This window comes from Lissotriton vulgaris, unplaced genomic scaffold (genome assembly GCF_964263255.1).
Source record: "Lissotriton vulgaris unplaced genomic scaffold, aLisVul1.2 SCAFFOLD_749, whole genome shotgun sequence".
In the NCBI taxonomy this organism is placed as follows: Eukaryota; Metazoa; Chordata; class Amphibia; order Caudata; family Salamandridae; genus Lissotriton; species Lissotriton vulgaris.
In genome coordinates, this window is record NW_028245947.1 from 24,067 (window position 1) to 49,972 (window position 25,906).

The 25,906-nt window shown below is 46.5% G+C and overlaps 1 protein-coding gene across 1 annotated transcript; it reads right to left on the reverse strand.

Annotated features, from left to right (window-relative positions):
• Positions 1 to 1,237: 1,237 nt before the first annotated feature.
• On the reverse strand, positions 1,238 to 23,648 carry LOC147666213 (G protein-coupled receptor 39-like). Its single transcript, XM_086949206.1, has 2 exons — positions 22,538 to 23,648; positions 1,238 to 2,276 (listed from the first exon to the last, which is right to left on the reverse strand). Exons 1-2 carry the CDS (start codon positions 23,346 to 23,348, stop codon positions 1,897 to 1,899), a joined length of 1,191 nt encoding a protein of 396 aa, XP_086805332.1. The 5' UTR covers positions 23,349 to 23,648; the 3' UTR covers positions 1,238 to 1,896.
• Positions 23,649 to 25,906: the final 2,258 nt, after the last annotated feature.

Consider the following 25,906-nt stretch of genomic DNA (forward strand, 5'->3'; position numbering starts at 1 on the left):
TTTGTTATGTTTTGAAATTACTACAGTTGTCCGAGAGAGAGGTTCTTGCTAACACTGCTGAGGTCCCTGAACTTTAACCAAGTACGCTCTCTCTTATGTATCTATAATTGCTCCCCAACGAATATGTTTGACTTGCGGTGTCGAGCTTTCGATGGGCAGACTTGGCATCATAGCTTGACTGATGATCTTGTGTATATAGCTGATATCGAGCTTTTAATTCTGCTTTTACTCTGCATTTTATGCTGTCTTAATACAATTGTGTTCTGTGTCTTATTTATATTTGTTATTGTAATGTATGTTGCACTTTTATGGCTGCTTTCTTTGACTGAATAAAGATTTTATGAAGATAATGAATCAATCATCGTAGGGGAAGAGGAGTGGACATCTTTAGGTCGACGGTGAGGGAAGCACCTTGAGGCAAGTGTGACTACTGGGGTCCCTTTATCCTCTTCCCATGGGGCAATTAGGACCCTATATGGGGGTATAAAAGAATACCAATTTTAGTTAGAGATTGGCACAGGTCACCCTAACATAGTGGTAACATCTAGAACTAAATTGGTAAGATAGGAGGCCAATGTCCGTCCTGATGAATGTCGCGGACCCACCTGGGCCAATGGCAGAAACATGTTGGCGATAAGGGTCGTGATGGGGTAATAGTTCCCTTAATCCCCACATTCTAAACCCAAGTAATACTCTGCGATTAAATGTAATTTGGGGGTAATACATTGGCTTTTAAGTCACTACTTCACGGGCCCCCACTTAGATTATTAGAAGTGCCTCCCTGTCTCCAGGTGTAGGCCCGCTCTCTATCAAACCTGGTTTTTAGAGAGCGAGGACTGCCTATGATGAAGCATGACACCTGGTGGTGTGTGAGGACAGTCCTTAACATTTTTTGAAATGCTCAGCACTCTATTTACTTAGTGCTTTGCAGGGATACGGGTACAAGTGACTAAATTAAGTGACTAATATTTCAGTGTAGCTTCTTTTGTGTGTGCATTTGATAGGTTTGGAAGCCAGCTCACCCTGAAAACCCTGTAGCCTCTAGTTACCTCCCTTGGATAATTCCAAAGGTTTGTGTGTTTATGCGATTAATCAGTCATGCCATAGCATTGTTGTCATTATTTACTCAATAGAAATTGATGATTTCATTTTTCAAAGTCTTTATCTCTTATAAACCTACATAAACATTCAATTAAGAAAATATCCATCTTTATTTCATACAAAGTCTTGTGTTTTACAGTGTGACTTCATAAAAAAGACAAATCGTATGGTGCTATGCACAGACATCAGAGATCAATGAACATTACAATGTTATCATACTAATTTAGGATCTTTTAGCAAAAACAAATAGTGATAGATGTGTTTTATCGCACCAGGTCTCTGTGAACTTTCAATGTATATAATAGAAGATAACAGTACTTTTTTGGCATGTTTCGGACAGCTTTGGGAGTGAAGTGGTCATCTGCAAGATATAGAGTATACAGTGAAAGATATTGTAGGTTATTTCAGTCTTTTCCTACCTGGGTGCTAAAAGCCATCCACGTTGACTCTAGGTATTATCCAAGTGCAATCATTTTCATAGGAACATTAAGCAAATAGGCTTACTTCAAATTCAGCTAATCTATGAATGAATTTCCTTGTTACTGCCACATATTCTTCAATAGGATAACAAAGGAGGGAGTTGTTAACAACTGTATAATTAGACTTCTTCAACACCCTAAATTGCTCTTCCCTGGTGTGTTGCAAAGGTTAAATTTAGCTTCGCATAGCATACTGTGGCATAGTATTCCAATTATAAATGAAATACTTAATTACACATTGGGATTCAACTTCAAATGTTCTTACATTGTACAATGGTCATTGAATATTTTCATATTGCCATTTGAAATGTAGTATCTATTGAACTGGTGCAGTTATATTAAGGTTTTGACCGACTACGTGTCCCAGATTTCCGCTTCGGGAGGGGCGCTCCAGGCTCTGCAGGTCCAGGGATTCCTGTTGCCTGAGGGAGCTGTTTGGGGAGCTCTGCTTCCACTGAGGGCTGGCACAAGGGTTGAGGTGGTGCCTGAAGGCCCTGCGGAACTGCAGGGAGGTCAGGTTGTATAGCAGAGGGTTGATGCTGGAGCTCAGGTAGTAGAAGGAGTTGGTGATTGGCTGGAGTGTGATGTAGGAGCGGTAGTAGCCTTCCGTCCATTGGCTCTTGGAGCGCAGCACCATCATTAGACGTCGGGCCTGGAACGGAACCCAGCACACAGCCAGTGCGCCAACGATGCAGCCTGGGAAATGAAAGGGTAGGGTGAAGGACATTAAAAGCTTATGATAGCAAGAACCAACTTTCCCAGTCCCACCATCATTCATGAATATACAAACTATTGGCGCCGGCCCAGCACACTGCAGAGAATTCATTCCACACTGAGGTCTCTGAGCGTGCTTATGAGGAGGTGTGCAACATAGATGGTCTAGTGGGGTTTGGAAACCTAGGCAAGCCATCAGGGGACCCACGCTGAGCTAGGAATGCGTTGATTGACAGGTGAGGGTAAAGGCAGGGGAGTAAGGGAGCATAGGTGGGCTAGCATGCACAGATTAACCAGTGATGGGAGAAGTCAAGCTCTCTAGGGGTGCAGGGAGCAATATGCCTTGATTGGGCTGGTTTCCATGGAGACAGTACTGAGCGAGGACCGTGGAGGCTAGAATTCCTCTTCTGTCCATTGCTCAGGTGGGCACCCTATTCCAATCCACGAGTCACTACTCTTGTCTAGGTGCTCAGAAGTACCCCCCAGTGTCCAATGCAAGGGGTGCCCTGTGTTCAGGAACACCACCCGAACCACTCTCCGCAAATGCACGAGTGACAAGTGCTCAGAAACACCCACAGTACCCGTCCTCCTCCGTACCCAGGGCTCAGAAATGTCCCCAGTGCTGTTTGATCTCCCCGTCCTGTTCACAGAACCCCCACCACACCCGTTCCCTGCTCAGTACACTTCCCACTGTGTCCACCTCTCGGGAAATTGTCAGAAAACCCTACAATGTTCAGTGCCAAACAGTACCCCTCCTGTACATAGCTCTCAGTCGAGTGATCAGGTAAATACCCTAGTGCCCAATGTGTAGACGTAGGTCCAGTGCCAGTCCTTGAGATCACCCCCAGTGCCCACTGCTCAAAAAGCCCCACTATCTAGTGCTCTGGGAAACAACCAGAGTGGAGCTCGGGAATATGCTAGTGCCACTGCTCAGATAGAGCTCAGTGTCCCGTGTACAGGAATGCCCGGGTGTCCAGTGCACCGGATGGCTCCAGACTCCGATGTATTGGAATACTCCAGACTCCAATGCACCGGAATTCACCAGTCTCCAATGCACTGGAATACACTAGTGTCCAGTGCATCAGAATACTCCTATCTCCAGTGCACGAGAATACTCCAGACTCCACTGCACCGGAATACTTCAGTCTCTGGTGCACCACAATACTCCAGTCTACAGTGAGCCGGAATTCTCCAGTCTCCAGTGCACTGGAATAACCTGGTGTCCAGTGCACCGGAATTCTCCAGTCTCCAATGCACTGGAATACTCCAGTGACCATTCCCCCAGAATTCTCCTGTCTCCAGTGAACCAGTATACCCCAGACTCCAATGCATCGGAATACACCAGTCACCAATGCACTGGAATACACCAGTCACCAATGCACTGGAATAACCTGGTGTCCAGTGCACCAGAATACTCCAGACTACAGTGCACTGGAATAACCTGGTGTCCAATGCACTGGAATACTCCAGTCTACAGTGCACCAGAATACTCCAGACTACAATGCACCGGAATACTCCAGACTCCAATGCACCGGAATTCTCCAGTCTCCAATGCACTGGAATACCCCAGTGTCCAGTGCACCAGAATACTCCTATCTCTAGTGCACCAGAATACTCCAGACTCCAATGCACCGGAATACTTCAGTCTCTGGTGCACCACAATACTCCAGTCTACAGTGAGCCGGAATTCTCCAGTCTCCAGTGCACTGGAATAACCTGGTGTCCAGTGCACCGGAATTCTCCAGTCTCCAATGCACTGGAATACCCCAGTGTCCAGTGCACCAGAATACTCCTATCTCCAGTGCACCGGAATTCTCCAGTCTCCAATGCACTGGAATACACCAGTGTCCAGTGCATCAGAATACTCCTATCTCTAGTGCACCAGAATACTCCAGACTCCAATGCACCGGAATACTTCAGTCTCTGGTGCACCACAATACTCCAGTCTACAGTGCGCCGGAATTCTCCAGTCTCCAGTGCACTGGAATAACCTGGTGTCCAGTGCACTGGAATTCTCCAGTCTCCAATGCACTGGAATACTCCAGTGACCAGTGCACCAGAATACTCATGTCTCCAGTGAACCAGTATACCCAGACTCCAATGCATCGGAATACTCCAGTCAACAATGCACTGGAATACACCAGTCACCAATGCACTGGAATAACCTGGTGTCCAGTGCACCAGAACACTCCAGACTACAGTGCACTGAAATAACCTGGTGTCCGATGCACTGGAATACTCCAGTCTACAGTGCACCAGAATACTCCAGACTACAATGCACCGGAATATTCCAGACTCCAATGCACCGGAATTCTCCAGTCTCCAATGCACTGGAACACCCAAGAATGACTTCAGGGAACATTACGATGTCCTAGTGCTCAGGGAGGTATCTCAGTGGGCAGGGCCCAAAAATACTCAGTACTGAGGAATAACCAACTGTCCAGTGATCAGACATAATCTCAATCTCCTGTGTTCAGAAGTACACTTTGTGTTGTTGGACATCCCAAGTGTCTAGTACTTAGGAAACCCGGCGTCTTGTTTCCGGCAATGCATCTAGCGCTAGTACCGGGAACCCTCCCCAGTGCCCAGCATGTAGGAATAACCCTGTCCTAGTGTGCACTGCGCAGAAATGCCCCTTGTGCTCAGACGTACAATCTCCCTGTGCCAAGTGCCCTTAAAAAATACCAGTGTGCAGTGATCAGGTGTACAGTCAGTGCTGGTGAACAAAAAGTGTTCAGTGATAAGAAATACCGGAATGTTCATTGTACAGTAACACTTAGGACAAGCAGTGTCTTGAAGGCCTCAATATCCAGTGATCCAGAATACCCATTGTTCACTGTACAGTAACACTAAAGACAAGCAGTGCCTTGAATATCCCATTGTCCAGTGATCCGGATTACCCAGTGCCCACTGCATAATATTACTACAGACAAGCAGTGTCTTGAATACCCCAATGTCCAGTGATTTAGAGTACCCAGTGTTCACTGCATAGTAACACTAAAGACAAGCAGTGCCTTGAATACCCCAATGTCCAGTGATCCGGAATACCCAGTGTTCACTGTATAGTAATACTAAAGACAAGCAGTGTCTTGAAAGCCTCAATGTCCAGTGATCCAGAATACCCAGTGTTCACTGTACAGTAACACTAAAGACAACTAGTCTTGAAAGCCTTAATATCTAGTGCTCAGGAATACCCAGTGTTCACTGTACAGTAACACTAAAGACAAGCAGTGTCTTGAAAGCTTCAATGTCCAGTGATCCGGAATACACAGTGTTCACTATACAGTAACACTAAAGACAAGCAGTGTCTAGAAAGCCTCAATGTCCAGTGCTCAGGAATACCCAATGTTCACTGCATAATATTACTAAAGACAAGCAGTGTCTTGGATACCTCAAAGTCCAGTGATCTGGGATACCCAGTGTTCACTGCATATTAATACTAAAGACAAGCAGTGTCTTGAATACCTCAATGCCCAGTGACCCGGAATACCCAGTGTACACTGCATAGTAACACTAAAGACAAGCAGTGTCTTGAAAGCCTCAATGTCCAGTGCTCATGAATACACAGTGTTCACTGCATAGTAACACTAAAGACAAGCAGTGTCTTGAAAGCCTCAGTGTCCAGAGACCTGGAATACCCAGTGTTCACTGATTAGTAACACTAAAGACAAGCAGTGTCTTGAAAGCCTCAATGTACAGAGACCTGGAATACCCAGTGTACATTGCATAGTAACAAAGAAGACAAGCAGTGTCTTGAAAGCCTCAATATCCAGTGATCCGGGATACCCAGTGTTCACTGCATAATAATACTAAAGACAAGCTGTGTATTGAATACCTCGATGTCCAGTGGCCCAGAATACCCAGTGTACACTGCATAGTAACACTAAAGACAAGACGTCTTGAAAGCCTCAATGTCCAGTGCTCATGAATACACAATGTTCACTGCATAGTAACACTAAAGACAAGCAGTGTCTTGAATACCCCAATGTCCAGTGCTCAAGAATACACAGTATTCACTGCATAGTAACACTAAAGACAAGCAGTGTCTTGAAAGCCTCAATGTCCAGTGATCCAGAATACCCAGTGTTCACTGTACAGTAACACTAAAGACAAGTAGTCTTGAAAGCCTCAATGTCTAGTGCTCAGGAATACCTAGTGTTCACTGTACAGTAACACTAAAGACAAGCAGTGTCTTGAAAGCTTCAATGTCCAGTGATCCGGAATACACAGTGTTCACTGTACAGTAACACTAAAGACAAGCAGTGTCTAGATAGCCTCAATGTCCAGTGCTCAGGAATTCCCAATGTTCACTGCATAATATTACTAAAGACAAGCAGTGTCTTGGATACCTCAATGTCCAGTGATCCGGGATACCCAGTGTTCACTGCATATTAATACTAAAGACAAGCAGTGTCTTGAATACCTCAATGTCCAGTGACCCGGAATACCCAGTGTACACTGCATAGTAACACTAAAGACAAGCAGTGTCTTGAAAGCCTCGATGCCCAGTGCTCATGAATACACAGTGTTCACTGCATAGTAACACTAAAGACAAGCAGTGTCTTGAAAGCCTCAATGGCCAGAGACCTGGAATACCCAGTGTTCACTGATTAGTAACACTAAAGACAAGCAGTGTCTTGAAAGCCTCAATGTACAGAGACGTGGAATACCCAGTGTGCATTGCATAGTAACAAAGAAGACAAGCAGTGTCTTGAAAGCCTCAATATCCAGTGATCCGGGATACCCAGTGTTCACTGCATAATAATACTAAAGACAAGCAGTGTTTTGAATACCTCGATGTCCAGTGACCCGGAATACCCAGTGTACACTGCATAGTAACACTAAAGACAAGCAGTGTCTTGAAAGCCTCAATGTCCAGTGCACATGAATACACAGTGTTCAGTGCATAGTAACACTAAAGACAAGCAGTGTCTTGAATACCCCAATGTCCAGTGCTCAGGAATACACAGTATTCACTGCATAGTAACACTAAAGACAAGCAGTGTCTTGAACGCCTCAATGTCCAAAGACCTGGAATACCCAGTGTTCACTGATTAGTAACACTGAAAACAAGCAGTGCCTTGAATACCCCAATGTCCAGAGATCCAGAATACCCAACGTTCACTGCATAGTAACACTAAAGACAAGCAGTGCCTTGAATACCCCAATGTCCAGTGATCCAGAATACCCAGTGTTCACTGCATAGTAACACTAAAGACAAGCAGTGTCTTGAATACCCCAATGACCTATCGAACCTACGCCCCATCTCTCTCTTACCAGTTCTTGGTAAGATAACGGAAGCCATAGTACACCAAGAACTCTCTAATTTCGTGAAGCTGAATAACATCTTGCATCATCAACAATCCGGGTTCCGTCCCAAGCACTCAATGGAAACGGCTCTTATGGAATTGGCAGATTCCATTAAATTCTTGCAAGACGAGGGAAAGGAAGCCGTCTTGATATTACTTGACCTATCAGCGGCGTTCAATACGATCTCCCACGACATACTCATCGACAGATTGAGAGGCAATGGCATTACTGATAACGCCCTTGACTGGATCAGTTTGTTCCTTTCGGAAAGAACCCAAGTTATATCACTGGGCTCTTTTCTCTCTAAGGAAAAAAAATCAATGCAGGAGTACCCCAGGGCTCGATTCTGAGTCCTCTCCTTTTTAATTTTTATATGATGCCCCTCATTTCCCTTATCGAGTCATATGATATATGTGTTACTTCATACGCTGATGACACGCAATTGATTGTTTCCTTGGAAAAAAATTCTAATAGTGCCGAATTAAATTTCCAAATTTGCTTGACTGAGATCTTTAGGTGGATGGATAACAACCACCTTAAATGTAACTCAAGCAAAACGGAAATGTTGCCCATATGGAAAACTGTTGAGTTTTGTCCTAGCAAATGGTGGCCTGAGGGCACTACTCCCCCGCCTACTGCGGTCGAGTCGGCAAGGAATCTGGGTGTTCTTTATGATTCCTCATTATCTTTCGACCCTCATGTTAGAAATCTAGCTGGCTGCTGCTTTAATACCATAAAATCTTTGAAGAAATTGTTCGACTTCTTGCCTATTGATGCTAGAAAATCTGTTGCAGTCTCTTTGATACTTTCACGACTTGACTACTGCAATGGGCTGATGGCAGGAGCAAAAAAACAAACTGAAGAAATTACAGAGTGTTCAACACGCAGCCGCACGGCTGGTTCTCAAACTGCACAGAAAATCCTCAGCATCTAAAGCGCTTAGAACCCTGCATTGGCTCCTGATTCATAAAAGAATTCTTTTTAAAATCTTATTGACCATTTTTAGAGCACTAAACAATATTGGACATAGTACTTAATAAATAGATTCACTCGCTATAACCCAACCAGAGCTCTGAGGTCAGCAGGACAGAACCTTGCGAATACCCCGAAATTTCTTCTTAAAAGGAAGGGTGGCAAAACACTCAATGATCTGGCCTCCAAAGCGTGGAATGCCATGCCTAATGCCCTGAGAATGTTGCCCACTGAGTCCCTCTTCAGGAAGAGACTTAAAACTTGGATATTCAATCTAACAGACCCTTATGTGCTCAATGCAATCTAGTGCCTCCTTACAGTACTCACCCTATGTCCTATAACGCCAGGATGCTCCTTTCGGAATTATAGTTTGCGCTTTATAAATGCCACGTAACATAACATGTAACATAACTTAACATATCCAGTGATCCAGAATACCCTGTATTCACTGCATAGTAACACTAAAGACAAGCAGTGTCTTGAATACACCAATGCCCAGTGATCCAGAATACCCAGTGTTCACTGCATAGGAACACTAAAGACAAGCAGTGCCTTGAATACCCCAATGTCCAGTGATCCAGAATACCCAGTGTTCACTGCATAGTAACACTAACGACAAGCAGTGTCTTCAATACCCCAATGTCCAGTGATCCAGAATACCCAGTGTTCACTGCATAGTAACACTAAAGACAAGCAGTGCCTTGAATAACCCAACATCTAGTGATCAAGAATACCCAGTGTTCACTGCATAGTAACACTAAAGACAAGCAGTGCCTTGAATACCCCAATGTCCAGTGATCCAGAATACCCAGTGTTCACTGCATAGTAACACTAAAGACAAGCAGTGCCTTGAATACCCCAATGTCCAGTGATCCAGAATACCCAGTGTTCACTGCATAGTAACACTAAAGACAAGCAGTGCCTTGAATAACCCAACGTCTCGTGATCAAGAATACCCAGTGTTCATTGCATGGTAACACTAAAGGCAAATAGTGTCTTGAATGCCTCAATGTCAGCGCACAGTGTTAATTGCACAGTAACACTAAAGACAAGCAGTGTCTTGAATACCCCAGTGTCCAGTGATCCGGAATACCTAGTGTTCACTGTATAGTAATACTAAAGACAAGCAGTGTCTTGAAAGCCTCAATGCCCAGTGCTCAGGAATATCCAGTGTTCACTGTATAGTAATACAGTTAATACTAAAGACAAGCAGTATCTAGAATGCCTCAATGTCCAGTGATCAGGAATACCCAGTGTTCATTGCATAGGAACACTAAAGACAAGCAGTGCCTTGAATACCCCAATGTCCAGTGATCCAGAATACCCAGTGTTCACTGCATAGTAACACTAAAGACAAGCAGTGCCTTGAATACCCCAATGTCCAGTGATCCAGAATACCCAGTGTTCACTGCATAGTAACACTAAAGACAAGCAGTGCCTTGAATACCCCAATGTCCAGTGATCCAGAATACCCAGTGTTCACTGCATAGGAACACTAAAGACAAGCAGTGCCTTGAATACCCCAATGTCCAGTGATCCAGAATACCCAGTGTTCACTGCATAGTAACACTAAAGACAAGCAGGGCCTTGAATAACCCAACGTCTTGTGATCAAGAATACCCAGTGTTCATTGCATGGTAACACTAAAGGCAAATAGTGTCTTGAATGCCTCAATGTCAGCGCACAGTGTTAATTGCACAGTAACACTAAAGACAAGCAGTGTCTTGAATACCCCAGTGTCCAGTGATCCGGAATACCTAGTGTTCACTGTATAGTAATACTAAAGACAAGCAGTGTCTTGAAAGCCTCAATGCCCAGTGCTCAGGAATATCCAGTGTTCACTGTATAGTAATACAGTTAATACTAAAGACAAGCAGTATCTAGAATGCCTCAATGTCCAGTGATCAGGAATACCCAGTGTTCATTGCATAGTAACAATAAAGACAAGCAGTGTCTTGAATACCCCAATGTTCAGTGATCCGGAAAACCCAGTGTTCACTGCATAGTAGCACTAAAGACAAGTAGTGTCTTGAAAGACTCAATGCCCAGCGCTCAGGAATATCCAGTGTTCATTGTATAATAATGCTAAAGACAACCATTGATTGAACACCCATGTCCAGTGATTCGGTATACCGGTTGTCTCTACATAGTAATACTAAATACAAGTGTCCTGAACACCCAAATGCCCAGTGCTCAGTCAAAATACCTGGGTGTTCAATGTGCAGTATTACTAAAGACAAGCAGAAACAGTGTCTCGATCGGCCCAATGTCCAGTGATCCGGAATACCCAGTGTTCACTGTAGAGTAATACTAAAGACAATCAGTGTCTTGAAAGCCTCAATACCCAGTGCTCAGGAATATCCAGTGTTCACTGTATAGTAATACAGTTAATACTAAAGACAAGCAGCATCTAGAATGCCTCAATGTCCAATGATCAGGAATACCCAGTGTTCATTGCATAGTAACACTAAAGACAAGCAGTGTCTTGCATACCCCAATGTTCAGTGATCCGGAAAACCCAGCGTTCACTGTATAGTAATACTAAAGACAAGCAGTGTCTTAAAATCCTCAATGTCCAGTGATCCAGAATACCCAGTGTTCACGGCATAGTAACACTAAAGACAAGCAGTGCCTTGAATACCCCAATGCCCAGTGATCTGGAATATCTAGTGTTCACTGTATAGTAACACTAAAGACAAGCAGTGCCTTGAATACCCCAATGCCCAGTGATCTGGAATATCTAGTGTTCACTGTATAGTAACACTAAAGACAAACAGTGTCTTGAATACCCCAATGTCCAGTGATCCGGAATACACAGTGTTCACTGCATAGTAACACTAAAGACAAGCAGTGCCTTGAAAGCCTCAATGCCCGGAGCTCAGGAATATCCAGTGTTCACTGAATAATCATGCTAAAGACAACCAATGATTGAACACCCATGTCCAGTGATTCGGTATACTGGGTGTCTCTCCATAGTAATACTAAACACTAGTGTCCTGAACACCCAAATGCCCAGTGCTCAGTCAGAATACCTGGGTGTTCAATGTGCAATATTTTTATTTTTATTTTTTACACTTATAAGACGCACAGCTACCCAAAGAGGGTTTCCCGGCGCCGATATTATTAAAGACAAGCAGAAACAGTGTCTTGATCGGCCCAATGTCCAGTGATCGGGAATACCCAGTGTTCACTCCATAGTAACACTAAAGGCAGGCAGGGTCTTGAATGCCTCGGTACCAGCGCACAGATATACCCAGTGTCCATTGCATAGTAACACTAAAGACAAGCAGTGTCTTGAATGCCCCAGTGTCCAGTGATCTGGGATACCCAGTGTTCACTGTAGAGTAATACTAAAGACAAGCAGTGCCTTGAAAGCCTCAATGCCCAGAGCTCAGGAATATCCAGTGTTCACTGAATAATCATGCTAAAGACAACCAATGATTGAACACCCATGTCCAGTGATTCGGTATACTGGGTGTCTCTCCATAGTAATACTAAACACTAGTGTCCTGAACACCCAAATGCCCAGTGCTCAGTCAGAATACCTGGGTGTTCAATGTGCAATATTTTTATTTTTATTTTTTACACTTATAAGACGCACAGCTACCCAAAAAGGGTTTCCCGGCGCCGATATTATTAAAGACAAGCAGAAACAGTGTCTTGATCGGCCCAATGTCCAGTGATCTGGAATACCCAGTGTTCACTCCATAGTAACACTAAAGGCAGGCAGGGTCTTGAATGCCTCGGTACCAGCGCACAGATATGCCCAGTGTCCATTGAATAGTAACACTAAAGACAAGCAGTGTCTTGAATGCCTCAATGTCCAGTGCTCAGTAATAACCTGGTGTCCAGTGCACCGGAATTCTCCAGTCTCCAATGCACTGGAATACTCCAGTGACCAGTGAACGGGAATACTCCTGTCTCCAGTGAACCAGTATACCCCAAACTCCAATGCATCGGAATACACCAGTCACCAATGCACTGGAATACACCAGTCACCAATGCACAGGAATAACCTGGTGTCCAGTGCACCAGAATACTCCAGACTACAGTGCACTGGAATAACCTGGTGTCCAATGCACTGGAATACTCCAGTCTACAGTGCACCAGAATACTCCAGATTACAATGCACCGGAACATTCCAGACTCCAATGCACCGGAATTCTCCAGTCTCCAATGCACTGGAATACCCAAGAATGACTTCAGGGAACATTACGATGTCCTAGTGCTCAGGAAGGTATCTCAGTGTGCAGGGCCCAAAAATACTCAGTACTGAGGAATAACCAACTGTCGAGTGATCAGACATAATCTCAGTCTCCTGTGTTCAGAAGTACACTTCGTGTTGTTGGACATCCCAAGTGTCTAGTACTTAGGAAACCCGGCATCTAGTTTCCCGCAATGTGTCTAGCGCTAGTACCCGGAACCATCCCCAGTGCCCAGCATGTAGGAATAACCCTGTCCTGGTGTGCACTGCGCAGAAATACCCCTTGTGCTCAGACGTACAATCTCCCTGTGCCAAGTGCCCTTAAATAATACCAGTGTACAGTGATCAGGTGTACAGTCAGTGCTGGTGAACAAAAAGTGTTCAGTGATAAGAAATACCGGAGTGTTCATTGTACAGTAACACTTAGGACAAGCAGTGCCTTGAATACCCCAATGTCCAGTGATCCAGAATACCCAGTGTTCACTTCATAGTAACACTAAAGACAAGCAGTGTCTTGAATACCCCAATGTCGAGTGATTCAGAATACCCAGTGTTCACTGCATAGTAGCACTAAAGACAAGCAGTGCCTAGAATAACCCAATGTCCAGAGATCCAGAATACCCAGTGTTCACTGCATAGTAACACTAAAGGCAAGCAGTGCCTTGATTACCCCATTGTCCAGTGATCCAGAATACCCAGTGTTCACTGCATAGTAACACTAAAGACAAGCAGTGTCTTGAATACCCCAATGTCCAGTGATCCAGAATACCCTGTATTCACTGCATAGTATCACTAAATACAAGCAGTGTCTTGAATTCCCCAATGCCCAGTGATCCAGAATACCCAATGTTCACTGCATAGTAACACTAGCGACAAGCAGTGTATTGAATACCCCAATGTCCAGTGATCTAGAATACCCAGTGTTCACTGCATAGTAACACTAAAGACAAGCAGTGCCTTGAATACCCCAATGTCCAGTGATCCAGAATACCCAGTGTTCATTGCATGGTAACACTAAAGGCAAGTAGTGTCTGGAATGCCTCGGTGTTAGCGCACAGGAATACCCAGTGTTAATTGCACAGTAACACTAAAGACAAGCCATGTCTTGAATACCCCAATGTCCAGAGATCCGGAATACCTAGTGTTCACTGTATAGTAATACTAAAGACAAGCAGTGTCTTGAAAGCCTCAAAGCCCAGTGCTCAGGAATATCCAGTGTTCACTGTATAGTAATACAGTTAATACTAAAGACAAGCAGTATCTAGAATGCCTCAATGTCCAGTGATCAGGAATACCCAGTGTTCATTGCATAGTAACACTAAAGACAAGTAGTGTCTTAAATACCCCAATGTTCAGTGATCTGGAAAACCCAGTGTTCACTGCATAGTAGCACTAAAGACAAGTAGTGTCTTGAAAGCCTCAATGCCCAGCGCTCAGGAATATCCAGTGTTCACTGTATAATAATGCTAAAGACAACCATTGATTGAACACCCATGTCCAGTGATTCAGTATACCGGGTGTCTCTACATAGTAATACTAAACACAAGTGTCCTGAACACCCAAATGCCAGGTGCTCAGTCACTATACCTGGGTGTTCAATGTGCAGTATTACTAAAGACAAGCAGAAACAGTGTCTCGATCGGCCCAATGTCCAGTGATCCGGAATACCCAGTGTTCACTGTAGAGTAATACTAAAGACAATCAGTGTCTTTAAAGCCTCAATGCCCAGTGCTCAGGAATATCCAGTGTTCACTGTATAGTAATACAGTTAATACTAAAGACAAGCAGCATCTAGAATGCCTCAATGTCCAGTGATCAGGAATACCCAGTGTTCATTGCATAGTAACACTAAAGGCAAGCAGTGTCTTGAATACCCCAATGTTCAGTGATCCGGAAAACCCAGCGTTCACTGTATAGTAATACTAAAGACAAGCAGTGTCTTAAAATACTCAATGTCCAGTGATCCAAAATACCCTGTGTTCACTGCACAGTAACACTAAAGACAAGCAGTGCCTTGAATACCCCAATGTCCAGTGATCCGGAAAACACAGTGTTCACTGCATAGTAATACTAAAGACAAGCAGTGTCTTGAAAGCCTCAATGCCCAGCGCTCAGGAATATCCAGTGTTCACTGTATAATAATGCTAAAGACAACCAATGATTGAACACACATGTCCAGTGATTCAGCATTCCGGGTGTCTCTGCATAGTATTACTAAACACTAGTGTCCTGAACACCCAAACGCCCAGTGCTCAGTCAGAATACCTGGGTGTTCAATGTGCAATATTATTAAAGACAAGCAGAAACAGTGTCTTGATCGGCCCAATGTCCAGTGATCCGGAATACCCAGTGTTTACTACATAGTAACACTAAAGACAAGCAGTGTCTTGAATACCCCAATGTCCAGTGATCCGGAATACCCAGTGTTCACTGCATAGTAACACTAAAGGCAGGCAGGGTCTTGAATGCCTCAGTACCAGCGCACAGATATACCCAGTGTCCATTGCATAGTAACACTAAAGACAAGCAGTGTCTTAAATACCCCAATGTTCAGTGATCTGGAAAACCCAGTGTTCACTGCATAGTAGCACTAAAGACAAGTAGTGTCTTGAAAGCCTCAATGCCCAGCGCTCAGGAATATCCAGTGTTCACTGTATAATAATGCTAAAGACAACCATTGATTGAACACCCATGTCCAGTGATTCAGTATACCGGGTGTCTCTACATAGTAATACTAAACACAAGTGTCCTGAACACCCAAATGCCAGGTGCTCAGTCACTATACCTGGGTGTTCAATGTGCAGTATTACTAAAGACAAGCAGAAACAGTGTCTCGATCGGCCCAATGTCCAGTGATCCGGAATACCCAGTGTTCACTGTAGAGTAATACTAAAGACAATCAGTGTCGTTAAAGCCTCAATGCCCAGTGTTCAGGAATATCCAGTGTTCACTGTATAGTAATACAGTTAATACTAAAGACAAGCAGCATCTAGAATGCCTCAATGTCCAGTGATCAGGAATACCCAGTGTTCATTGCATAGTAACACCAAAGGCAAGCAGTGTCTTGAATACCCCAATGTTCAGTGATCCGGAAAACCCAGCGTTCACTGTATAGTAATACTAAAGACAAGCAGTGTCTTAAAATACTCAATGTCCAGTGATCCAAAATACCCTGTGTTCACTGCACAGTAACACTAAAGACAAGCAGTGCATTGAATACCCCAATGTCCAGTGATCCGGAATACCCAGAGTTCACTGTATTGTAATACTAAAGACAAACAGTGTCTTGAATACCCCAATGTCCAGTGATCCGGAAAACACAGTGTTCACTGCATAGTAACACTAAAGACAAGCAGTGTCTTGAAAGCCTCAATGCCCAGCGCTCAGGAATATCCAGTGTTCACTGTATAATAATGCTAAAGACAACCAATGATTGAACACCCATGTCCAGTGATTCGGCATTCCGGGTGTCTCTGCATAGTAATACTAAACACTAGTGTCCTGAACACCCAAATGCCCAGTGCTCAGTCAGAATACCTGGGTGTTCAATGTGCAATATTATTAAAGACAAGCAGAAACAGTGTCTTGATCGGCCCAATGTCCAGTGATCCGGAATACCCAGTGTTTACTGCATAGTAACACTAAAGACAAGCAGTGTCTTGAATACACCAATGTCCAGTGATCCGGAATACCCAGTGTTCACTGCATAGTAACACTAAAGGCAGGCAGGGTCTTGAATGCCTCAGTACCAGCGCACAGATATACCCAGTGTCCATTGCATAGTAACACTAAAGACGAGCAGTGTCTTGAATACCCAAATGTCCAGTGATCCAGAAAACCCAGTGTTCACTGCATAGTAGCACTGAAAACAAGCTGTGTCTTGAAAGCCTCAATGCCCAGTGCTCAGGAATGTCCAGTGTTCACTGTATAATACTGCTAAAGACAACCAGTGATTGAACACCCCAATGTCCAGTGAGTGGGCATACCGGGTGTCTCTGTATAGTAACACTAAAGAGAAGAAGTGTCTTGAATACCCCAATGTACAGTGATCCGGAATACACAGTGTTCACTGCATAGTAACACTAAAAACAACCAATGATTGAACACCCATGTCCAGTGATTCGGCATACGGGTGTACTCTGCATAGTAATACTAAACATGAGTGTCCTGAACACCCAAATGTCCGGTGCTTAGGAGTACCTGGGCGTTCAATGTGCAGTATTACTAAAGACAAGCAGAAGCAGTGTCTTGATCGGCCCAATGTCCACTGATCCGGAATACCCAGTGTTCACTGTATAGTAATACTAAAGACAAGCAGTGTCTTGAACGCCTCAATGCCCAGTGATCCAGAATAACCAGTGTTCACTGCATAGTAGCACTAAAGACAAGCAGTGCTTTGAATACCCCAATGTCCAGTGATCCAGAATACCCAGTGTTCTCTGCATAGTAGCACTAAAGACAAGCAGTGCCTTGAATACCCCAATATCCAGTGATCCAGAATACCCAGTGTTCACTGCATAGTAACACTAAAGACAAGCAGTGTCTTGAATACCCCAATGTCCAGTGATCCAGAATACCCAGTGTTCACTGCATAGTAGCACTAAAGACAAGCAGTGCCTTGAATACCCCAATGTCCAGTGATCCAGAATACCCAGTGTTCACTGCATAGTAGCACTAAAACAAGCAGTGCCTTGAATACCCCAATGTCCACTGATCTGGAGTACCCAGTGTTCACTGTATAGTAATACTAAAGACAAGCAGTGTCTTGAATACCCCAATGTCCAGTGATCCAGAATACCCAGTGTTCACTGCATAGTAGCACTAAAGACAAGCAGTGCCTTGAATACCCCAATGGCCATTAATCCAGAATACCCAGTGTTCACTGCATAGTAGCACTAAAGACAAGCAGTGCCTTGAATACCCCAATGGCCATTAATCCAGAATACCCAGTGTTCACTGCATAGTAGCACTAAAGACAAGCAGTGCCTTGAATACCCCAATGGCCATTAATCCAGAATACCCAGTGTTCACTGCATAGTAGCACTAAAGACAAGCAGTGTCTTGAATACCACAATGTCCAGTGATCCAGAATACCCAGTGTTCACTGCATAGTAGCGCTAAAGACAAGCAGTGCCTTGAATACCCCAATGTCCAGTGATCCAGAATACCCAGTGTTCACTGCATAGTAACACTAAAGACAAGCAGTGCCTTGAATACCCCAATGACCAGTGATCCAGAATACCCAGTGTTCACTGCATAGTAAAACTAAAGACAAGCAGTGCCTTGAATAGCCCAATATCCAGTGATCCAGAATACCCAGTGCTCACTGCATAGTAACACTAGAGACAAGCAGTGTCTTGAATACACCAATGTCCAGTGATCCAGAATATCTAGTATTCACTGCATAGTAGCACTAAAGGCAAGCAGTGCCTTGAATACCCCAATGTCCAGTGATCCAGAATAACCAGTGTTCACTGATTAGTAAGACTAAAGACAAACAGTGTCTTGAATACCCCAATGTCCAGTGATCCAGAATACCCAGTGTTCACTGCATAGTAGCACTAAAGACAAGCAGTGCCTTGAATACCCCAATGTCCAGTGATCCCGAAAACCCATTGTTCACTGTATGGTAACACTAAAGGCAAGTAGTGTCTTGAATACCCCAATGTCCAGTGATCCAGAATACCCAGTGTTCACTGCATAGTAGCACTAACGACAAGCAGTGCCTTGAATACCCCAATGTCCAGTGATCCAGAATACCCAGTGTTCACTGCATAGTAGCACTAAAGACAAGCAGTGTCTAGAAAACCCGAAAACTGAGTGCGCAGGAAAACCCAGAGAGTCCCGTGCTCAGGAACATATCTGGCGCCCACTGCTGAGAAAAACCCTGGTGTCTTATGCTCAGGGACAGTCCACTCCTAGGACATCACTGCACTGGTCGAGTTGTCTCCGCAGTTCTTTGTACCCTGCCTCAACGACACTTGTTGTCCTGCCTCAAAGGCATTCACTGTCCTGCCTCACCTGAACTCACTGTCCTAACTTACCTGCACTCACTTCCTGTCTCACCTGACCCTACTATCTCCGTGCTCTCACTGTCCTGCCTCACCTGCACTCACTGTCCTGCCTCGCCTGAACTCACTGTCCTGCCTCACCTGCACTCACTATCCTGCCTCACCTGCACTCACTGTCCTGCCTCGCCTGAACTCACTGTCCTAACTCACCTGCACTCACTCCCTGTCTCACCTGACCCTACTATCTCCATGCTCTCACTGAACTGCTTCACCTGCATCAACTGTCCTGCCTGACCTGCACTCACTTCCTGTCTCACCTGCTCTCACTGTCCTGCCTCACCTGCACTAGCTGTCTTGCCTCGCCTGCACTCACTGTCCTTCCTCCCCTGCACTCAATATCGTGTTCACCTGCTCTCACTGTCCTGCCTCGCCTACACTCACTATTTTAACTCACCTGCACTAACTTCCTTTCTCACCTGACCCCACTATATCCCTTCTCTGACTGCCCTGCCTTATGTACACTACTCCATTCTACCGCAACTACAGTCACCGCTCTCACTTCCGGTCTCACCTGCACTCACTGTCCTGCCTCATCTCCACTCTCCCTGTCTCACCTCACTATCCCATTGCTCCCACTGCCCTGTCTCACTTTTACACTACCCATCCTACCGCAACTACGTTCACTGCCTCTCACTGTCCTGCTTCGCCTTCCCTCGCTGTGCTTTCTCACCTATTCCTACAACCGTCTCGGCAGCTCTTACCTCCCTATCCCAAATGTTCCCCAGTTTCAACGCACTTTCTGTCTCACCTTATCACATTGCCTTTTCCCACCTGCAGTCACCCCTCTCACCTTCATTCACTTATTCTCACATGCACTCACTCACTGCCATGACTCACCAGCCCTCGCTGTGTGTCTCCTCTCCACTTCCTGTCTTGTCTCGTCTGCTCTCACTGCTCCGTTTACCCCCACTCTACCTTCTCTGCACTCGCCATACTGCCCACCCGCACTTACTTTACTGTCCTATCAGCTCTCACTGCCCTATAGTGCTCCACCTACCCTCACTGGCCTACTTCATATGTTCTCCGTCACGTGCCCTACTCCACCTACCCTCACCTCCCGATTCGCCTGTGCACACTGCCCCACTCACATGCCCTCATAACCCTGCCTCACGTGCCCTCGTCGCAACATGTTGAATGGAACATGGATGGCGCACGCTCTGATGTTTTCTAGGAAACCCTCTGTTATTGGCACTCAGCGGGCGCATTTGCCCACTTCTAGCTTTTGCTTCTCTGCCTACTCTACTCTTCTCCTCTGCCTGCTATCTTCTACCTCCTCTCCTCTTCTCCTCTGCCTGCTCTCCTCTTGCTCTCCTCTTCTCCTCTGCCTGCTCTACTCTTCTCCTCTGCCAGCTCTACTCTTGCTCTCCTCTTCTCCTCTGCCTGCTCTCCTCTTCTCCACTGCCTGCTCTCCTAGGGTGACCAACTGTCATGGGTGCAAATTCAGGACGGTGAGTGTAAAAATTCAGGACAAAGGGTCAAAATTCAGGACAAAAATTCAGGACAGGGGGTCAAAATTCAGGACAAATCTTCGGGACAAAAGGTAGGCTTCACAGACACATCAAAGGAGATCGCGCTATAGTATATAAGTAATCCCATTTATATCCAAACATATTCATCCATTTGCAAACCTATATATTGTGTATCCTTTCAGCTATCATTTCACTCATCCATCCCTCCACCTTTTCACCCTATCCATCCGTACACTAATCCATTCACTCTTCCATCCAGCCATTTACCCTTTCACCCATCCAGCTATCCTTTCACTTACTCATTCATCCAGTCACTCATCCTTTCACCCATTCACCTTTTCAGTCATCAATCCATCCTCCCTTTCTCTCTCCATCGACCCTTTCACTTAACCATCCTTCCTTCCATTCATCCACCCACTTATCCATCTACTCATCCACTTGTGAATCCATCCATTGACCTTATCACTCATCCATCGTTTCACTCATCCATCCACCCATTCACTCACCGATCATCCACCCTTTCACTCATCCATCCATCGGCCCATTATCCATCTATTCACCTTTTCAATCATCCATTCACCAATCCATCCATCCACCAATCCATCCATCCATTCCTTCACTTACTCGCCAACCTTTTCATATTAATTATGAGCTGAACCTTCATCTGCAGAGTTCCAAACAGAAGAGGCCCATCAAAAATGTCACACTTGCTGTAGTTTCTAAAGCAAGGTGTGGGGGTGGGGAGGGTTCACTATGCCCCTGCACATAGGCAATCTGAAAAAGTGGAAGTCATGAGTCATCCATGATGCACAGGGCCAGGCATGAGGTGACTGTGACATGGTGTTGTTTTCAAGGCTTAAGCGGGATGAAAAAAAAGGGGGGGCGTCTCTCAAAAGGGGGTGTTTGATGTAATTAAGGGCGGGGCTTAAAACAACTAAGCTAAAAATCTGTGTTTAGCATAGTGTGCACCGGACTGGTATTTTGCCTCTTCTGTCATTGTATCCAGAATTTCCAGATATATAACACAAGTAACGTTACACCTACAACAAGCCAGAAGTATTGGCTTTGTCAGTGGTTGTTAGATGCATAAAATAAAAATGCAGCAACCATGGCTTTGTTCAATATAATATTGAAACTGCACTTTGCTAAAATGATGAGACTGAAAGAACTCTAGCCCGGGCCCCTTCTTTTCAACTTTTTTCACCGGGCCCCTTCTTTTCAACTTTTTTCACCGGGCCCCTACTTTTCAACTTTTTTCACCAGCTTCTTTGAACTGGATTCTGTGGCAGCCTGTGCGTGTTTGCACATTCCTTTCATCTAACAAAATGCGCTGCCCTAGACCAAGGCAGGAGGATGCCCACCACATGCAGTAACACTCGAGACGGCCCATTGTCATTCTGTATGTGGCAATCATCAACCCCATACAGAATGACAATGGGCGGGTGGGGCTGCTCTAGTGCTCCGAGGAGGAGTGCGAGGCGCCAGCATCAAGGGGCTCGAGGCTTCTCGCAGGGAGCAGTGCTGCTCCCTGTGATGGCCAAAATTACGGACAAAAGGCGTCCGTTTAAAAGGAAGGATCCTCACTGACAACGGACGTGAGGTCCAATTTACGGACTGTCCGTGAAATTTACGGACGGTTGGTCACCCTAGCAGGAGAGCGGCTCTCCTCTACCTCCTCTCCTCTTCTCCTCTGCCTGCTCTCTTCTGCCTGCTCTCCTCTTCTCCTCTGCCTGCTCTGCTCTCCTCTTCTCCTCTGTCTGCTCTCTTCTACCTCCTCTCCTCTTCTCCAATTCTCCTCTGCCTGCTCTCCTCTTTTCCTCTGCCTGCTCTCCTCTTCTCCTCTGCCTGCTCTCCTCTACCTCCTCGCCTCTTCTCCTCTGCCTGCTCTCCTCTTGCTCTCCTGATCTCCTCTGCCTGCTCTCCTCTTCTCCTCTGCCTGCTCTCTTCTACCTCCTCTCCTCTTCTCCTTTTCTCCTCTGCCTGCTCTCCTCTTCTCCTCTGCCTGCTCTCTTCTATCTCCTTTCCTCTTCTCCTTTTCTCCTCTGCCTGCTCTCCTCTTCTCCTCTGCCTGCTCTCCTCTACCTCCTCTCCTCTTCTCCTCTGCCTGCTCTCTTCGTGCTCTCCTCTGCCTGCTCTACTCTCTCTTTGACACATTCGGTGACATGGATGGAAAAGGAGCTGAAGAGGGAAGGGTGGCCTCCCGGAGCTGCCACTCACCCAGCATGAGGACGTTCTGCCTGCGGATACAAGTCTTGCCCGGCCTCCGGCACGTGGCCAGCACCTGGCCGGCGGGGCTCCGCACACAGATGGAGCCGGCGCGGCTGCGCTGCAGGGCCAGCATCATCCGCCGGCAGGTCACCGCCACGGCCAGCAGCACCAGCACGTACAGCCCGAAGGACACGAAGACGGCGATGGCGAAGAGGTGCTCCTGGGCCAGCAGGTTGGTGCAGATCCAGAGCGGGGCCCGCAGCGGCTCCCCGGCCCGGTGGAAGGGCAGGTAGGCGTCCTCCAGGCCCATGGTGAAGAGGGTGGGCAGGGCAGCCAGCACGGCCAGGGCCCACACCAGTGCCACCAGCCTCCGGGTGCGCGAGCTGGGCATCAGCTTGACCTGGAATGGGTGGCAGGTCACCAGGTAACGCTCGCAGCTGAATGCCAGGATGTTGAAGATGGTGGCGTAGCTTGACACCTCCCAGAGCGCGTAGAAGCCCTTGCAGCCCACTGTGCCGCTGGGCCAGGGGTAGGGGCCCCAGATGATGCTGTAGAGTTCCGTCGGGATGCCCACCAGTAGCACCAGGAGGTCGGAGCAGGCCAGGCTGCAGAGGTGCTGGCTGACGGAGGCCTGGATGAGACAACGGGCCCTCATCTTCCGGATGACCCGGATCACCAAGGTGTTCCCCAGCACCCCGCACACGAAGAGCGCCCCATAGGTCAGCGTGATGCCCACCTTGGCTCCCAGGCTCAGCCGTACCAGGCTCTGAAGGTCCTGGACTGCCTCTTCTGTGCTGTGGCTAATGTTCGTGAGTGCCATCCCCAGAGACTAGGAGGACTCTAGGCGCTGAAGGAGACCTCTGCTGTGCAATCAAAACATGTCATTGCTGTGGAGAACGGCCTCAAAGCAGACAGAGGGGGCTCCTGTAAAGCCTTGAGGTTGAGATGCAGATGCCGTCCAGTGGTTCACAGGACTCAACTTTTGGGAGCATCACGCACACTCCAGAAGAATCGCACTGGCTTCACCTGCTGGGGAGGGGACAGGACTTCGACAGGCATGAAGGACTCTTGGTTTCATCCGTCCATCCACGGGAGGGCGCACTTCTTTTTGATGGGCTGTCCGGGTAGTCAAGTGCTTCCAGTGGCCACGGCATGCACCTCTGTGTGATGAAAGGACACCGGAGCTCGGAAGGCTGCGACTCGCACGGCCCCTCCTCCCGCCTCTCTCCATCCACTCTCCACGCTCCTCCAGCATGCAGAGCAAGGACCACGCGGTCCGCGCTTAGAAGGAGGGGCAGGGAGGAAGTGATGGATGAAGGGTCCGGGAGCTCGCGCCAGGGGAGGTGCGCGGGAGGGGGGGGGGGGGAATGGATGGGGACCAGCTGCCCGCTGGCACTTCCTTCCTCTCATGCACTCTAAAGATTCCTGCTTCACCTGCTGGAGGCGATTGACGGGGAATCGATGGCCCCTGCCGTCACACCCAGCCACTGCCAGAGCTGCCGCTCCAGGCCTTTACAGTCGAGTTTAAGGGACCCGAGCTCTGCCCCTCCCAGTTCCTCTGAGTTTGGGAGACTAAAGAGAGAAATTATGAAACAAAGAACAGGCCGCTGTGAGGGGGGGGGGGGAGGGGGGGGGAGGGGGGGGAGCCATGTGACAAAGGAAGGGGGGCGATGGCCATAGGAGGGGCGGACAGGTGATGACCTATAGGGCGGGCAAGGGGTGATAGGGCATTGGACAGAGTTTGATGAGATTTGGCAGGGAGTTTGGAGGTAATAGAGTTCCGGTGATCGGGTGAAGTAGGTGTGTGGGTAATAGGTCATCAGAAGTTTGGGGTGATGGAACCTACTCAGGGTGTACACCTTAGGGAATGGGGGACACCCAGTGTTGTGTTTAATACCCCTCACACACCAACAGGCCCCTTGGTGTCATGCTTCATCATCGGGGTCTTCGCACCCCGCTGGAGGGATGCGGCGTGCTACGACCAGCGGCTGCGCGGGAGCACTAGAGTGGTTGACTATGTGTGGTGTGTGTTATGTGCTTGTGCTGGGGTATATGGGAGAATGTGAGTGAAGGGTGTGGTGAGGATTAAAAAGACACCTGGCCAGTAGGTTGTAAGAAAAATTTATTCGAAAACTCTGGCTGGTGCTATTAAAATAAGTGCAAGGCGAGGTTAGTAGTCTTGATTATGGACTTTACCTCTGGTGTGCGTCAACATGTTTCGGAACTCAGTGTTCCTTCTTCAGGACGGGTGCACAACTTCCCAACCCTACTCACGTGTGTTTTTTAGTAAAAAAATGTTGTTTACTAAATTTTTAGAAAAAAGTGAAAAATAGTTACAGTGAGAGACTAGGCTATAGTGTGCCTACAGCGGTTTGTCGGGATCATGCAGTTGCATGTCTCATTTAGACTGTCATGTTCTGCCTTACGAGCATGTCCAGAAAGCCAGGGTAGGTAGGTGGACTCCTAATAAAGTCCGCCAAAGTAGGCCTCTTTCCTCCCTGCTATACTCCGCTAAACATTTTTTTACTAAAAAACACACGTGAGTAGGGTTGGGAAGTTGTGCACCCGTCCTGAAGAAGGAACACTGAGTTCCGAAACATGTTGACGCACACCAGAGGTAAAGTCCATAATCAAGACTACTAACCTCGCCTTGCACTTATTTTAATAGCACCAGCCAGAGTTTTCGAATAAATTTTTCTTACAACCTACTGGCCAGGTGTCTTTTTAATCCTCACCACACCCTTCACTCACATTCTCCCATATACCCCAGCACAAGCACATAACACACACCACACATAGTCAACCACTCTAGTGCTCCCGCGCAGCCGCTGGTCGTAGCACGCCGCATCCCTCCAGCGGGGTGCGAAGACCCCGATGATGAAGCATGACACCAAGGGGCCTGTTGGTGTGTGAGGGGTATTAAACACAACACTGGGTGTCCCCCATTCCCTAAGGTGTACACCCTGAGTAGGATTCTTCTTGTTTAAATATCAGTGCCCGTGGAGTGAGAATCCTATCTCCATACTCTACCTCCCTCTGTTGATACTTGTTGGTGATGGAACCTAACCTGGATCTGGCTATAATGTGACTTTAGTGAGGTTTATTGTATTGTAATTGCATTTATATAGCACTTACTACCCCTGACGAGGTGTCAAAGCGCTTTAAAACAATGGTGGACATTAGGGTTTGGAGTGAATGAGTGAATGAATGAATGAATGAATGAACGAATGAATGAATGAATGGGGGTCTTATAATGTGCAACTTAGCCCAGGGGCATCAAGGCACCTGAAAGATCGGACAGCTGGTAAATTTTTCTAGAGCAAGAATTACAGGTACGCCTCTATTAACAGCCAGGTTTTAAGTGCTTTGCGAAAAAGC